Source organism: Theobroma cacao, chromosome 4, assembly GCF_053813885.1.
Source record: "Theobroma cacao isolate CCN51 chromosome 4, ASM5381388v1, whole genome shotgun sequence".
In the NCBI taxonomy this organism is placed as follows: Eukaryota; Viridiplantae; Streptophyta; class Magnoliopsida; order Malvales; family Malvaceae; genus Theobroma; species Theobroma cacao.
Window position 1 is genome coordinate 38,429,835 of NC_142642.1, and position 17,927 is coordinate 38,447,761.

General features: G+C 34.2%; 2 protein-coding genes across 2 annotated transcripts; both read right to left on the bottom strand.

Moving 5' to 3' along the window:
- Positions 1–248: 248 nt before the first annotated feature.
- Positions 249–5,109, bottom strand: LOC18603234 (casein kinase 1-like protein 10). Its single transcript, XM_018119972.2, has 14 exons — positions 4,394–5,109; positions 4,273–4,313; positions 3,851–3,920; positions 3,607–3,755; positions 3,428–3,523; positions 3,115–3,185; positions 2,559–2,620; positions 2,383–2,446; positions 2,207–2,291; positions 1,903–2,029; positions 1,636–1,709; positions 1,472–1,535; positions 1,166–1,287; positions 249–1,015 (listed from the first exon to the last, which is right to left on the bottom strand). Exons 1-14 carry the CDS (start codon positions 4,467–4,469, stop codon positions 734–736), a joined length of 1,383 nt encoding a protein of 460 aa, XP_017975461.1. The 5' UTR covers positions 4,470–5,109; the 3' UTR covers positions 249–733.
- A 2,444-nt stretch (positions 5,110–7,553) lies between these two features.
- On the bottom strand, positions 7,554–17,032 carry LOC18603235 (Splicing factor 3B subunit 5/RDS3 complex subunit 10). The gene is made up of 4 exons (XM_088805797.1): positions 16,958–17,032; positions 15,896–16,002; positions 8,758–8,881; positions 7,554–7,783 (listed from the first exon to the last, which is right to left on the bottom strand). Exons 1-4 carry the CDS (start codon positions 17,030–17,032, stop codon positions 7,736–7,738), a joined length of 354 nt encoding a protein of 117 aa, XP_088661923.1. The 3' UTR covers positions 7,554–7,735.
- Between the last annotated feature and the right edge of the window lie 895 nt (positions 17,033–17,927).

Here is a 17,927-nt window from a genome sequence, read left to right on the forward strand (position 1 = left end):
GTGAAAACAAAGCTATGGTCAACTATTGATGCCCATTGCCATGCATCCATTGTTGTTGTCTTTTAAAAGAGAATTCCCCCTTATTGCCCTTTTACTTTGAGATTATAACTAAGCTAGGCCTCAATGGCTATTAAAATGATGGTAAAGGTTAGTAAAACAAAGCCTTTTGTCACTTTCAAAGTAAAGTGGAGAGAGAAAGGTTTAAAAGCAGTGATTATCATGTTATGGTCACTACAATATTGTAATGCTAAAATCAGAAACATCATTCATGTTTTACAGATACTGGCAACATAAAATGCGAAAAGATATAAACAGAGTAAGCCAGATCACATAAAGCCAGAAAGTCTTTGCCATAATAGACTTCTAGGCATAGTTCTCTTCTTTTGCTTCTGAAAGAAAGAAATATTAAGTGTTTATTAGAGCTAGAATGTTGGAAACATATGAACAATTCCCTAAAGTGAGATCATTTATCTCTTTCTTTAATGAGTCTAGGACTCTAGAGGCATCATAATGGCAAGAATACCTGACGAGGTACAAGAGGAATGAGTCGAAAAGTTTTCCTGAGGATGAACTTCTTCATGAGATTGTTGTGGATGGAACCCAAATGGACACAGATATACAGAGTGACTGTTTGTAAATACCATTATAGTTGCTAAGATCTCCATCAGAGACTAGAATAGGGAAATTAAGCCCTCAACACAAGCAAATCCTCCCTAACAGATGCATATGCCATTTATTTCCTTTTCCCACTCCCAATTGTCAAGAGCTCAAAGCTCCTGAGGGCATCATCACGACCACCTCTTGTGGCTGCAGTACGAGTAAAAGTTGATGATTTTGATTCAAACCCAGGTTGGACCCTCTGAGTTGTTGACAGGCGACCACTGCTTGAGACCAATCTGCTAGACCTGTTCTCGCTAGGCTCCCCAGAAGAGCTAGGCCGACTGCTTGATACCACAGCCCTCTTTGAAGTACTACCATTTCTTGAGGAGGAGCGACCCTTTTCTGAATCAGGTTGCTGAAAGAGAGAAGTTTTTTTGAAAAAAATCATAACTTCTGTGGCAAATAGCTAAGGCATCCAAACTTCAATTTCCTTGATAGAAAGTGAAGTTCAATGGCAAACAATACATGAAATGTACAGAAAAAATCCAGAAGCAAGGTAGCTAACCACATCCTTCGATGATGGCACATCATCTGAAGATCTGTATCTAGACTGATCACCATGCAAACCATTCCGTCGACCAAGTACCCCAACCGCACCTGAGAACCTTTCTCTTATCTCTTGGCCAACTAGAGGAAAGAAAGATATATGCTGAGCATTAAAAGTTGGTTTATTTATGGAAATCAAGATCAAGAACACGGCAAGTCAGGTTGTTCAGATCCGAAATTCTCAATTACAATGTTTATGTTAAAAAATTTGTCACCAGCTAAATTATCAAAATATATTCTGAAACCACTTTGAAAAGGAACAGACCTGACGGCCTTTCTGTTCTGTCAGCAGATACACCAGGGGGATTTAAACCTGGCTTTGGGCTTGGCTGTTGAGGAATGACAAGAAACATGATATAAGAATCTCAATGAAGATATAAAATTACTATTTCCAAGAAAGTCAAGGCCAACAAATTAAAGATCACTGACCCGTGCTCTTGAGCTAGAGCCAACCTGTGGATATCTCAGGATGGTCCAATCAAATACGTAGTCAAACTGATAACCTGCATCAGTTGGTAGTCAAAATCAATTAATATCGGAGTTCAATCAAGCAGATTCCAAGATAAAAGATCTTCTGCAAGCAGATTCAATCAAGCAGATGATGAACTAATGGGAAGTCTGATTCAGTTTTCAAAATTAAACAAATTATAAGGGTGAGCAATATTTGAACAGCGAGACTTAAAGTAACAAGTTAACCTTCTCGAATAAAAAGGTCTCTAAACAGCCTTTTCAGGTACGAATAATCTGGTCGGTCTTCAAACCGTAGTGATCGGCAATAATGAAAGTACGATGTGAACTCAGAAGGATATGATTTGCAAAGGACCTGAAATGGCATATTACTTGTCACACACACATTCAGTATTCAATTGCTAGAACATGCAGAGATTTAGCAGGAAATAAGATTCAGCTTCTGATTAACCAACTTTTCCTAGTTTGGTCTCAAATATATGTACAATAGAATTTCCTGGTATTTACAGATTGTAGAAGCAACAAATGGTACCTCTATGGGGGTAAGCATCTTCTTTTCACTAATCTTGTCATACTTCTGCTTTTTGGTGCCAGCTTTCAGGCCCTGCCATGGAAGGCTGAGACAGAGAAAAAAACTAGGTTAAAAAAATGTGACTCAACATTTAAAAGGTTTGTGAACTAAGCAACCCCGTTGTGTGTTCAACCAACCTTCCCCTGAGGAAGTACATAAGCACATAACCAAGAGATTCCAGATCATCCCTCCTGCTTTGCTCTGCAATGTAGAGCACAGTTGGATCAAATATAAAGCCAAAATAATCCACAGCAACAGGTGTTTGCTGAAAGTAAAACCCATATAAATATTAGATGCAGTTAAGTACACGCACCGACTCCAAGGTGAGTGTTAACACTTGCATATCGAGCTGTTCCTGTAAGATTCTTATTTTCCCTATATGAAGAAATGGATAACTTAAATGAGTGTCCATGGCTAGTGAAAAAGGCTTACAAGAAGAGAAAGTAGTACAATATGACACCAGTGTGGCACATACAGAATGATTTGTCACTAGAGAATTACGCATGCGAAATAGGAGCAATCCGTATTGGAAGAATTAATAATTGATGACTCAAGCTAAAAGCAGAATTAAATATCAAATTTTTCTCAAAATGATTAATGATAAACCCTAATTGTTTATGAGGCAGCCTAAGTCTAGAAATCCCCAACTTGAACGCATTAGGTATGCAGATGAGTGGCAAACATAACTAATGAAAATTTTAACCATCTCATGTTCTTCTAAGCCATATAGCCTTGCTATGGGAACTCATGATCAAATCTGTTATCAGGAGAATTAAGTCATGCTTAGGGTTATAAGTTAGGACCAATAGATGGACAATTTAAAAGAGGAAATATCAAATTCTACAAATATAAACATCAAAAGTTGTTACCTGTATGGTATGTGCTTGTATGTTTGAAGATCCCTATACTTTTTTGCAAGGCCATAATCAATTATGTATACCTGCATTGAAAAGGGGGAAACAATTGAATTAAGCAACACATACTAGCTCATCCTGTTTAATGAGAGACTCAAAAGGTACTCTTATGTCTAACTGAATTTCAGTCAAGGAAAATATAAATATTTCAAATGCAATACAATATAGTGTGAAAATCTCATCAACATAATCTCATGCCTCACCAGCTATTTATAAATCCAAAAAACGCTTGCACAAATATACATGGGCAATAAACAGAAAAACGCACCTGATTTGCTTTGCGCCCTAAACCCATCAAAAAGTTATCAGGCTTTATATCACGGTGAAGAAAACCACGAGAGTGCATATACTCAACTCTATTTATCTGGAACAACAACAAAAGAACAAGCATTAGTAAGGCAGCCAACTGATCAGATTAAAGTTCCCTGACAAAAGTAGCATACTTACTAACTGATCTGCAAGCATCAAAACTGTTTTTAAAGAAAACTTCCGATTGCAATAGTTGAACAAGTCTTCGAGGCTTGGTCCAAGAAGATCAATAACCATAACATTGTATTCACCCTCAACTCCAAACCATTTTAGATGGGGAATACCCACTGCACATGTAAAAGAAAGTAAGATAAACATTATTCACTGGGTCCAACTTACCAGAATAAAGACAAATGGAGAGAGTGAAAGAAACAAAACTTACTCCCTCCTTGAAGAAGCATGTACAGCTTCGACTCATAGTGAAGTTGGGGATGCTTTGTCTTAACAGATTCCTGAGCAAACAAGAGGAGTACTTATCGGGAAGAAGTAGGAGATTCAAAATTTCAATCACCAATATAATGAAAGTCAATTAAAATATCCAATGGCAAAAGAAACAATAGAAGTGTAACTACAATCTAACAACTGAACAGTTGAAGAAATTTTATAAGAACTTGAGCAGATCACCCAAAACTCAGCTCAAATAAATCGAGCTTTACTTTTTCTTACATATCCAGTGATCAACCAATACAATCTAGCAAAAACACAGAAAAGAAACAAAATCTCCCCCCCCCCCCCCCCCCCCCCCCCAACCACACTCACACAAAAATAAAGTTGGGGTAAAAACAGTAAAAAGCCAAACATTACCAGCTTAACCGCCACTTCCTCTCCACTTTGTACATTAACTCCTGCAAATCCAGAACACAAAATCAACAAAACAGCCGAAAGGAAAAAAGAAAACAAAAATAAAAAGTCATAATCGTAATACCTAAATAAAGTTCACCAAACGACCCACTTCCGATCTTTCGACCAAGCTTGAATTTTCCACCAATAATATGCTCCATGATCTAATCTCACTCAAAAACAAAAAAACTGCCCCTCCCCTCTTATTTCACTTTATTAATATTGGAAAACTTGACTTTCAACAGGGAAAATGGCTCAAAACCCTTCTCTTCAAACTAACTCTCAGATCCACCAAAATTCTTATCTACCAACTCCAAAATCAAAACTCAGATTCTAAAAACCTTATAAAGCCCTCCAAACACTCGGAAAAAAAATTTATAAACCCTATTAGTGACTAAAGGGCTAAAAAACGGAGAAACTTGATTGAAAATCTACGGGATACCCATTGATCAGTGAACCAAAACAAGCGTTTTGGGATCATCAAGCTGCATTCTCTAGGTGGGAAAAAGGTAAAGAGAAAAAGTTGGGTCTTTTTTCTAAGAGATAAAACTTAGGAGTATTAAAGAAAAAAAAGGGTATATTTTGATTGCCCCATAAAAAGGGGAAAATGGAAAAAGAATCTAAAAGGAACGAATTTATCGGCAAGGATTTGGGTGATGATCTATGGATCTGGGTTAAGGACACGGATTTAATTTTCTCGGGAAAAAATATTCATTTGAAGGAAAGAAAAAAGCAATACCCTTTTATTTGGATGAGAGAGAGAGAGAGAGAGAGAGAGAGAGAGAGAGAAAACCGGATGATTGAAGAACAGAAAGGTGGCTGATGATATTATGGAGAATTTTCTATATTTTTAATTTTTTTTCTACGAAAATTATTATTATTATTATTATTTTGAGTAGGATTAAGTTTATGATGATTGAGAGAGAGAGAGAGAGAGAGAGAGAGAGAGGGGGCCGTCTTTTACTGTTTCATTGTCTCATTTGTGGTACTAATAGACAATTTCAACATGGAAGATAGGGAAAAAATGTTTATTAAGATAATAAAAAAAGTAAACCTTGTTGGGTTGGGTTTTATAGGTGTCTGCCTTGTTAGGTTTCGATAATATTTTTTTTTTGTAGCCATTAAATATAGTTTAGAGTTCATTATCACATGTGGTGTATCACTTTTTGATTTCTTGGTAAATAAATTTCAGATGTTGCTTCAAATTTTTCTGAGAGATGTATTTTATCCTTATCATTTTATTTCAAAGCAAAGAAAGTTTCATGATTTTCCATTACAATTACCCAAATTGAACTTCTTCTTTTTTGATTTATTTACTATATAGTTTCCAATAACATAGCAATTTAGCAAATTTGGGATTATTTTTGTTTGTAAAAAGTGTGACAATTGATTTTGGGTTTGCCATGATCACATCTAGGCTTTATATATATATATATATATATATATAGAGAGAGAGAGAGAGAGAGAGAGAGAACAAAGGAAGTAATCAAATATGGGAATGCAATGCAATGGTGGCAGGACAGGGGCAGGCTGGCAGGGGATTGGGTAATTGGTAAGGAGTTAAAATTGTCAATCGGCCTTCACATCTGCCTCCCCAACCTCTGTAAGAGCAGACACCTTGTAACAAATATTCTTTTCTTCTTTTTTCCTCTTTGAGTGAAAATGTCTGAAGAGTCTCTCGGTAAATATATCTACAAGGCCAAAAGATGCAGAATTTTCAGACTGATTTTTGGCATAAAAATCCAAGGCAGCTTTTGTCAGTGGGGTGCATATTTGCATGTCAAAAAATATGCAGTGTAGCTTTCATTTGTTCACAAACAGATAAATGGTTGGTAACTGAATTGACCTAAAATTTGTTTATTAAAGTTCTGTGGTCCAAATTCCACCAATTTGTCTGCCTTAACCCTTCCAGTGTGCATGCTGAGCAATTGGGGTAGACTAGGATCCAAGTAAACATATATCACTAAATACCAGGTTGAGTTTGGGCCATCTACCTATCGAAGGGCCACAAAATTTTTAGTGTTATTTTCTAACAATTAAGGCAACATGCCAATGTCCAAATTAAATTAAAAACAAAATAAAGTAAAATAGAAATGTGTGATCAAAGCTGTGGTGTAATAGGAGTTAACTCTGTTAATTGGTTCATTAAAATTTGGGGGATAATGTGAGGAGAATGAGTCAGTGCTATCAAAAAGATAAACATCTGAAATGTAGGTGAATTGAATTATTTGGGAAATGCAGCAAATGTCCTTCATTTGGTATTAAAGATGAAATGACAAAACTAAGGCAAGCCAGCCTTTTTCTTTTGTGGAACACAAAGAGACAAATTAGAGTATTAGACATTTGATTGGATTGAAAGCTGTAGTCTTATCACCAAAGAACAAAAAGATTTAAGGATGTAACAGCTCTAACGCCACTCCATCTTCCCAGCAATTTGAGCCTTGTATTTCTATATAGAAAGAATTGGGATCTAAAGCTTAGGTTGTTTGCTTGAAGACTAAGACAAGCAAATTTTACTAGAGAAAGAGAAATCAAGCCATTGAATGATTGATATACTATTTATAGCTGTAGGGCAAAATAAAAAGAAAAAAAAAAGAGAAAGAAATCCTAATATGAAACCTCGTTTCTAAAGAAAAAGTGTGATTGCCAATAAAGATGACCTAATGGCACATTGAAGCTTCTCATGCTATTGGATACTTACTTTTTTATCATCCCGAAAGTTGAAACTTCAACAACAGTGTTAAGTAATTGATTAGATGGATTAGCTAATGTCTGATTTTGATACAAGGCCAGCCATATTATCCAATATATCCATTTATTATTGACTCCGGTGCAATCAGAATACCCCCAAAATGGCTTAGTCTTCCTAATACTTTCAGCTGAACCACATGTCTCAACCAATTTTGGTTGACCACTCCCTCTTGGAAATTGTCCTAATCCCCTGCTCCATTCCTTTGATTCTTCAATTGTCGTTTTGCATTGAACCTGCAAAGTTCAAACCAACAAGAGTTTCCTCACAAGGAATATTTAAGTGGTAAAAGTCATACAGGAATTTGTTTACTCGGGAATACATACTAACCATTTGCCTTTTAATAGTTTAGAATAAAAGCTTGTGTTTCCAAAAACAAAGTGGCTTTGGTACTTGGGAATTTGCTCATTTTAAGAAGGGGGTTTGGGTACAGGAAATTAGCTCTTGTAAGCACCAAAATGAAAAATGTCAACAGGAATACAACCTAAAAGCTGCATTAAAAACAACATAAAGATTCATTGAAAAGGTATATGTAATATTCAAGTAGCAAGGTACACCAAAGTTAAGCCTCATCAACTCTGGATAAGGCAGTAAACCCTTTTTCTCACAAAAAGTTAATCCTAATAATCTTAGCCTAATCAGCAGAGACTAAGAGCATACACTTCCTAACATATCATTTCAATCATCTTCTCTTTCATGCGGCAGACCACATGGCACAAGCATTTTCTGCACATATAGATCACAAAGAATTCAAGGAGAGAGCAGTTTTACAGCGAACAATTCCAGCCACATGCTGTATACTAAATGAACAAAAGGAATAGAACAAATACAATAAACATCTATCTCTAAATATTCAAAGATACATTATCAAACAAAAGGATAAGATGAAAGTTGCTATGCCAACCCACTAACTCAGATTGAATCAAGTTTTATAGTTCATCATCAAACAAAATATACTATTACACTCAGATACCAAACTTAATATGGAATGGAAACTCCAGATCATTGCCCGAAAAAGGACTGAACTGATTATTCAGGACGCCTAATGAATGCATGCATGTGTATCCCACCTAGAACAGCCACTAGTAAGTCCAACAAGAATCTAAGACTCTCATCTAGGACGTGGCACACAAGGTTCCTAAGTAAGGGTAACTAGTGAAGGAGCAATTGTGACATCCACTTGCAAGATGTGCAATCTTCTCTACAGGCAACACAAAGTGTACAGAACTAACTCAGCACAAACAAAACACTATCCCAGCTTCCCAACTGTTAGCAGTTAGCAACATGAATCAAAGCCATACCATTTCGCTTCACATTATAGGCAAACTCTCAAACTCATTGAATCATATGCACTTTCCACATATTCCTCCGATCCTCCTATCCTCTTACCACCTAGATATTTGGACCAAATAATTCCCTTTCAAGTCACAAAATACTGGTCTTTTACAACACAACACAAAGTCTAACCAATTCAATACCCCAACAACTATTCAAAATCCCAAGAAAAAAGAAAGGAGAAGCAACTAAAACAACCCATGTTCCATTCAAATTCAAAAACCCCATAAAAGATAACCAAAAACCCAAAACTATAAACAATCAAGCAAGAACATGAAGTATTTATATAGCTCACAAAGACCCCATACCAGATACCCAATTAATTAAACAAAAAAAGGAGAATTTTTCTTTAAAATTTCTTTTACCTGCATGAAATTGTAGCGTTCTCTTCCAATGGATTCATTTTCAGCCACGGCAAAATAAGCCAATATTGGGCAATGCCCAATGTAAGAGGCATAGCTATCTCTTTGGATATTCACTGCCCATTCACTGCACACCAAATTCAACAAATCCAAAAGTAAAAAAAAAAAAAAAAAAAACTTTGAATTCTTAATATTATACTTTAGGGTTTAGGGAAGATTTAATTAAAAGATTAGGTTTTTACCTGCATTTCCTTTCTTTTGCTTTTGATAATAGCAAGAACCAGCGAAGAAGAAAGGATTGTTAATTTAATTTAACACCTACATGGCGTCGTTTCCAATCGCAAATATCGGTAAACAAAAACGACGCCGTTTAAAGAAACAGAAAAGGAGGACTGAAAGGAAGGCATTGGGCTGATGTATAAGGCCGGAGACGAAGTGCTGGATCAGGCCCAAATTGTTTTACTTTGAGTTGCAAGTCTCATTTTATTATGAAACTGATCGAACCATGACTATAATTAATTTAACGAATGAAAAATTGCATTGGTGTTTTCATCCACAATCTAGCCTTCCAATATCTATAATTCAACTACATGTTATAATTAAATGTTTTAAAGAGGAAAGCTTGAAACAATTTATATTAAAATTTTAATTTAATCTCAATTATTTATGTGCAATATATAAATTTAATTATGATATATGCGATGATTATTCATATCCTTAATATCTACAATTAGGTAATAAAGAGTAAATAGAAGTAAAGTTGTGGTAGGTAGAAAATAATTGAATGTACAACAAGGATACAGCTTAATTTTTAAAACAATTGTCTACTTGGCCTAGAGGGAGGTCCTTGCCTAAAATGGAATAAGCATATACATGAAAAAGTAATTAATTACATGTCTAATTTGTTGATTGATATGATTAAAATTGGTAATGACAGTAAGACAGCCTAAAAAGGTTTATTATATTTAGGAATGCAAGCGAATTCTTTGAATTTGTTCATATTATCAATATAATTATCATAATGTCAGTATTTAAGTTTTCTTTTCATCAATGGAAAGATATCTTAGAATAGATAGTGTGCATTTATAAGAAATTAATGATATGACTAAGGGAAGAAAAAGTTGGGAGACTTAATAAATATTTTTAGAGCATACAAACCAAAATAATGGGTTTTCATAGGAATATTCAAACCTAATAATAATTTGAACCTTTTTATGTGAGAAAACAGGTAATATCATATATAGTGGAAGTGTTATTATTAACTTTCTTTTTAAAGCCCTTGACAATGATAATTCTTGAGCCTGCGCATTAGTTTCTTCAATAAAAGCACCACCTCACATTCCAAATATGCAGTCTAGCATTAGTTTCCTTCCCTTTTTGGCTTTCTTAGTTGTGCAATTGGGATTTTATGATGTCATATATTAGTCAAAATTAAATCAATAAAATATTTTTTTCATGAACTTGAAAGGGAACCTTAAAATGGTAACCTATTCTTTTTACCTATATATATCGACTGATACGTAGCCAAAATGCCATAGCTACTGATCTTGCTCTTGATCTCTTTCCCTCCTTATTTCTCTCTTTCCTTTTTGAAAGGTTACAAGTTTTCTACCACAGCCATGGCTGGTTATGGTTGGAACTCAAGGAATGCAAACATGCATGGGCTTCACCATGCAAGGCTTGAGAGTGATACTAACCTAATTGCTTGCCGAATTTGTGGTGGATTTTTCAGGGGTGTGAAAGCTTTATTTGATCACATCGAGGAGCGTCACCTATTATTTGATGAGATTGCTGCAAGAAGGCAGCTTTTACTAAGCCAGTTACCGTCCACCCAAAGTACCCCCGTTACCAACCATTTCAACCAAAATCTTATGCTACCTATAGCAAGGAACCCTTTTCCCATTGGAACCGATACTGGATACCCTGATCTGCAATGGGCTGCCGCCCCATCACATGTTTGTCTGGGGTCTAGGAACAATCACATGCCGGTGATTCAAACACAGAAGCCAACAACTTATGGTGGTGCGAACCAAATGATGGTGCCAAGGCCTCCAAATCAGTGCTTCACCAGGCCCTTTCTGAACCAGTTGGAGGCAAACTTGATAATAGAAGGAATGTCAACATTTGTAGATAGGGAAATGACTGCTAAATTTGAAGATCAACAAGGGTTGGATCTGACCTTGAAACTTGGAAGGGCAGATCAGGACTAGGGTTCCTTTGATTTCTTTATAGACTAAGCTATCTAAATTATGATGTTTGTTCTTATGATGTTTTTACTATTGCTATTTGTCTTGGTTGCCATAGAGTTATTTAGTATGTTAATCTTAATTTGATGTTGTATTTGGATTGGCTTTAGATATTTATGAAATTGTAATGAGAATTTATCTTTTTTCATATTGGAGAATGAATTTGTAAGGTTGATTATATATTAATATATATTCAATCCTATGAATTTCGCGCGAAAATTTAAAATACTATCAACGGTTCTTTTTTTATAAATTTAAAATCATATTAATTATGATTTTAAAAATTATTTACTTTTATTGTCGAAGTAATTTATCAATTAAGTTTATTTACCATAATGATCATTAATTATTACGTGGGGAGAGAAAGAGATCGGATATATCAAAATTTGATGTGAAAACTCAAAAAATTTTCTTTTAAAATATACTTTTTTTTGCAATAATCATCTATTGCGCACAAAATTAAATTGTTATGAACAACCTTTTTACAAATTTAAAATAAAATTGAATATGTTACAAAAATTAATTTCTGATCTAAATAGCTATCAATGGCTTTTTTATAAATTTAAAATGAAATTGATTATTTTATAAGAAATTAATGATTTATCTAATTAATTTTTCTTTTTCTAAAGATTATATTAACATGTTATACAACTTCTTCATTCCTCTATTTATTTTACTCAAGTGCTTTTATTATATTGTATTATGAAAAGTTGATTTTCATCATATGAAAGTACTTTTTCACACCAAAGCTATATATGTTACCATGTATATAAATTTTTCTTAATCGTCTTAAGAACCTACGTGAGAGAAGAAAAATTTACCATAAATAATGTGAAAATTTGCTATATATGTTACAATATATGTATATTCTTCTTTAATCATCTTATGAACTTACGAAAGAAAGGAAAAATCTACTACATCATGCAAAAATCTACTATATATGTTACCTTGTATATACATTCTTTCTTAATCATCTTATGAACCTATATGCACAAGGAAAAATTTACTATAAATTATGTGAGCATTTACTATAAATTATGTGAGCATCTACTATAAATTATACTGATTGAATTTCGTCATTCTCGTCCCAGAGTCTTTATACAAATTTCGTTCGACTCTTATTCTCGTTTTCATATTACTCCTTATATTACTCCTTAGAAATGCTTGGCTCTAGTTGAAACTTGAAGAATGGTGGTTTCAACCAAAATTTACCAACTCCCTTAAGCATAATACAAAAGCGATATGTATTATGTGATAAAATCCTCTATGGCTATGGCTTTGATGCTCTCATTAACCATTATGTTTCTTATATAAATGTTAGCTTATGAAAGGAGGACAATCAATATTCACCACAATGGGAGGAATTATCCTCTCATTCCCTTAATGCAAAATTTCATTCTACCTCCACCTCATTTAATTCCTTCATCCTTCCAGTTGAGAAACAATTTGCTAGATCAACATCAAGCACATGATCCAAGAACCTATGCTTTAAGGCACTGTATAGCCTCACAATCTATCAACTCCTAGCACTCAGAACTTATGCCCCTAGTGTTGCCTTGATATTGGTATCATGCTCACTCTTCCTGCTCAACAAATGGAAAATCGAAACCCCACAGATGACAATATGTTGGCTCCCCTACTGTGGGAACCAACAACTTGCCCTTTTTTTTGATTGATTTGTCCATTGATGAGGATGATGGCAACACAAATTGTTCTAATGGTGACTTAAACATTGACTTGATCTTTGAGAAAACCATTATCTTGATGAAGAGCATTACAGACTTCATCTTTCAATTATAATAGGATTACTAGTTGTTGTTGTTGTTTTGTTTCTTTTGACATGGCAATTGTCTTTCATTATTCGGTCTGGCTAAGAATTGGACCAAGAAGATAAATAATGCTAAGGTTAATATTAACCTGCTATAGACCAAGAATTGGAGTGTCACCCATATCCCTAGGAGTGCTAATGACATGGTCGATAACCTCGCAAAATCTGGTATCCTTGATCAGCATGATTTTCATGGTTATTGGTTAGATGCAACTCATGAAAAGCCTTGTTTCTGTTTATTGTTTGTGGCTATCGTTTGTGAACCCCTCACTGCCTTTTTGTTATGCAGTTGGAGAAGGACTTTCGCTCTCTTTTTGGCATCAGCTGGATGCTCTGTATAGACTCATTGAGGCCATTGGTTCCCCTTATGGTCCTCCTTTTATCAAATCATAGCTATTGCATTAAAAAAAATAACTAATTAATTATTTGGGTTCATAGCTAATAATTAGTTTCTTATTTCCATATATATAAATAGGATAATACATGATAAAATAATTAATTACATGTTTAATTGCTGAATGTTCAGATTAATATTGGAAATGACAGTATAGCAGCCTAAAAAGGTTTATTATAATTACGAATGCAAGCAAATTATTTGAATTGTTCAAATCATCAATATTATGATAAATCAAAATCAGACATTCTTTTCATCAATGGAAAGATATCTTGGAATAGATAGTATACCTAAAAAATTTGATGATATGAATAAAGAAAGTAAAAATTTTTAGAACAAACAAACCAGAAATAATGGGTTTCCATAGGAATATTCAAACATAATAATATCTAAACCTTTTTTCTTTGGAAATACAGGGAAAGATATCAAACACTTAGCCAATTGTACATCAAACCCAAGCCAAAACATCTCAGACAAAATAACACAGCTGCACAAAATCTCAACAAACAACGAAAACAAAAACACAAAGAATCATCCTCATATGCTTAGAAAACAATCAAAACTCTGCCATGATCCACCTAAGGTCCAACACGCAATCATCCCAACTATGATCCAGCAGCATAGTTGAGGGCCACATTCCTCGCCACAACAAATTAGTCAGAACAAAAAACATGTGGCAGCATTACATAGCATCCACTCAAAGACAAACAAAATGCGCCACCTCAAGCATGATAGACACCAAGAGATTCACTTATCCTAGATATATAATCACAGATTCACTTATCTTGAGCCTAGGCATTAGATTCTCCAATAAAAGCACCATCCCAAATTCTAAATATGCAACCATTGATTGGTTTCATTCCCTTTTTGGCTTTATCATATCAGCTAGAATTAATTAAAAAAATAAATGCGTGAACTTAATGGAAACCCTTAAAATGGTAACATACTAACATGTTCTTTTTACCTATATATAAATCGACTGAAATGTAGCCAAAATGCTATCCCTACTCATCTTACTCCTGATCTTTCTCCCACCTCATTTCTCCCTTTCTTTTTGAAAGGTTACAAGTTTTCTGCCAAACACCATGGCTGGTTATGGTTGGAACTCAAGGCATGCAAACATGCATGGGCTTCACCATGAAAGGCTATATCCTGATACTAAACTATTTGCTTGTCGAGTTTGCGGTGATATTCTCATGGGCAAGAAAGCTCTATTTGATCATGTCGAGCTCCACCTATTATTTGATGAGAGTGCTGCAATTAGGCAAGTTTTACTGAGCCACTTGTGGTCTGCCCAGAGCATCCTCTTTACCAACCATTTCAACAAAAATTCTATGTTACCTATAGAAACATGCCCTTTTTCTATTGGAACCTATATTGGATACCCTGATCTGCAGTGGGCTACTGTCCCATCACCTATTTGTTTTGGGTCTAGGTACAACCACATGCCACCGATCCAGACACAGCAGCCAACAACTTATGGTGGTGCAATTCAAATATGGGTGCCAGAGCCTCGAAATCAGTGCTTCACCAAGCTTTTTCTGAACCAGTTGGAGAAACCTTGCTAGATGAAAGAATGGCGACGATCCTTGATAGGGAAATTGTTGCTAAATTCAAATATCAACAAATGTTGGATGTGAACTTGAAACTTGGAAGGGAAGATCAGGACTTGTGTTCTTTCGATTTCTTTATAAACTATGCTATCTAGGCTATAATGTTTGTTCTTATAATGTTTTTACTATTGCTATTTGTCATGGTCACCACACAATTATTTAGTATGTTAATCTTTAATTTGATGGTGTACTTGTATTGGCTTCAAATATCTATAAAATTGCAATGAGAATTCACCATTTGTCATATTGGAGCCTGATTTTCATAAGGTTATTATATTATGTACATATATTTACTCATAAATTTAGCACGAAAATTTAAATTGCTACCAACGGTTATTTTTCATAAATTTAAAAATATATTAATTATGACATTAAAAATTAATTACTACTATTGTTTAAGTAATTTGTCAATTAAGTAGTTGATGTTGTTTACTTTATGATCATTAAGGATACATCAAAATTTGATGAGAAAATATAAAAAATTTTCTTTTGAAATAAAACTTTCTACCATATGCATGAACTTGCGCGCAAAATTTAATTACCATCAACGGCTTTATAATTTTAAAATGAAATTGATTATTTCATAAAAATTAGTTACTTATCTAATTAATTTTTTAATAAAAGTGATTGATTTTATTTGTTATATGATCACGTCATCATTTTGTGTAAAGAGAGAGACGGGATATACATCAAATCTTATGTGAAAAATTCATGAATCTTTCTTTTTTTAAGAAAAAAAATCTCTCAATCATATGTATGAGTATCCTATCTCATTCAAGTTCTAAGTTGTCAAGCTTTTAAGGAGTATCCTTTAATAAATTTAGATGAAAAAAAAAAAGAATTAACAGTGATCGAATCATTATCTTTCCAAAATGATGTGTAAGGAGCCAGGTATTAGGTGTACAATGCATTATGAATAATATTATTCGTTGGCTCTTAAAACGGAATGATCCAAGTTCTTGAAAACATAAGGCTTCTATATATAGTCTTTGCTTGTTTCCATTTTTTGAACCTATTTATAATAAAATCATTTTTTATTTCTAAAAAAATGGAGAGTAACGAACAAAAGATTGAAACATAGAATCGATTTATACCGGCATGGCCCATTCCAACATATTTAGCTTGAAGATGTTTGAGCTGAGAATTTATGTTAAACCTATCACTTGCCTGAGAGAAAAAAAGAATTGTTAATGTTATAATTAAATGTTTTTCTCGAAAGAATTTATATTAATTTTTAAATTAATCTCAATTATGTATATTGGATATACAAGTTAATGATATATGTGATTATTGTTCAAATCCTTAATATTTACAATTTGATAATAAAGATTAGATAGAAGTAAGTTTGTTATTCATAAATGTGGTAGGTAGAATATAAATGTACAACAAGGATACAGCTTATTTTTAAAAAAATTGTTTAATTGGCTTAGAGTGAGGTCCCTGCCTAAAATGGAATAAGCATATATAAGAAAAATAATTAATTACATGTCTAATTTGCTGAATGTTATGATTAATATTGGTAGTGACAGTAAAGTAGCCTAAAAAGTTTTATTATAATTAGGAATGCAAGTAAATTCTTGGAATTTGTTCAAATCATCAATAATCATAATTTCAGCATCAAGCTTTCTTTTCATCAATGGAAAGATAACTCAGAATAGATAATATGAATAAGAAAATTAATAATATGACTAAGGAAAGAAAAGTTGGGAAACTTAATAAATATTTTTAGACCATACAAACCAGAAATAATGGGTTTTCATAAGAATATTTGAACCTAACAATAATATGAACCTTTTTATTTGAGAAAAACAGGTAATATCATAGTGGGAATGTTATTACTAACTTTCTTTTTAATGCCCTTGACAATGATAAATCTTGAGCCTACGCATTCTTTTCTTCAATACAAGCACCACCTCACATTCTAAATATGCAGTCTAACATTAGTTTCCTTCCCTTTTTGGCTTTTTTACCTGTGCAATTGGGCTTTATGATGTCATATATTAGTTAGAATTAAATCAATAAAATATTTTTTGCATGAACTTGAAGGCGAACCCTTAAAAGATGGTAACTTATTCTTTTTACCTATATATATATCGACTGATACATAGCCAAAATGCCATACCCACTCATCCTGCTTTCGATCTCTTCTCCCTCCCCATTTCTCCCTTTCTTTTTTGAAAGGCTCTGCCAAAACCATGGCTAGTTATGGTTGGAACTCGAGGCATGCAAACACGCATGGGCTTCACCATGCGAGGCTAAAGAGTGACACTGACCTAATTGCTTGCCGAATTTGTGGTAGAATTCTCAGGGGAGTGAAGGCTCTATTTGATCACATTGAGCATCATCTATTTCTTGATGAGACTGCTACAAAAAGACAGCTTTTTCTAAGCCACTTGCCGTCCGCCCAAAGTACCTCCTTTACCAACCATGTCAACCAAAATCCTATGTTACCTACAGAAAGAAGCCATTTTCCCATTGAAATCAATGCTGGATACCCTGATCTGCTGTGGGCTGCTACCCCATCGCATGTTTGTTTTGGGTCTTGGAACAACCACATGCCACTGATTCAGACACAGAAACCAACAGCCTATGGTGGTGCAACCCAAATGATGGTGCCAAAGCCTCAAAATCAGTGCTTCACCAGGCCCTTTCTGAACCAGTTGGAGGCAACCTTGCCAATGGAAGGAATGTCAACGTTAGTAAATAGGGAAACGACTGCTAAATTCGAAGATCAACAGGTGTTGGATGTGACCTTGAAACTTGGAAGGGCAGATCAGGACTAGGGTCCTTTCATTTCTTTAGAGACTATGCTATCTAAACTATGATGTTTGTTCTTATAATGTTTTGGATTTTTACTATTGCTATTTGTCTTGGTTGTCATAGAGTTATGCTATTTTTATCAATTTTGCAAATTGCACTAATGAGAGAAAAAAATTTACAACTATAAACATCTTTCCAACAGCATTCTTCTGTTGTTGAAAGTCATCAGTTCGAAAAAATATTACTCATGAAGGGAGCTCAAGACCCCTCTTGGCTGTTATATTAACCAGAGGTAAACAAATAGTTAGATGCATACATATAACAACAAAAGA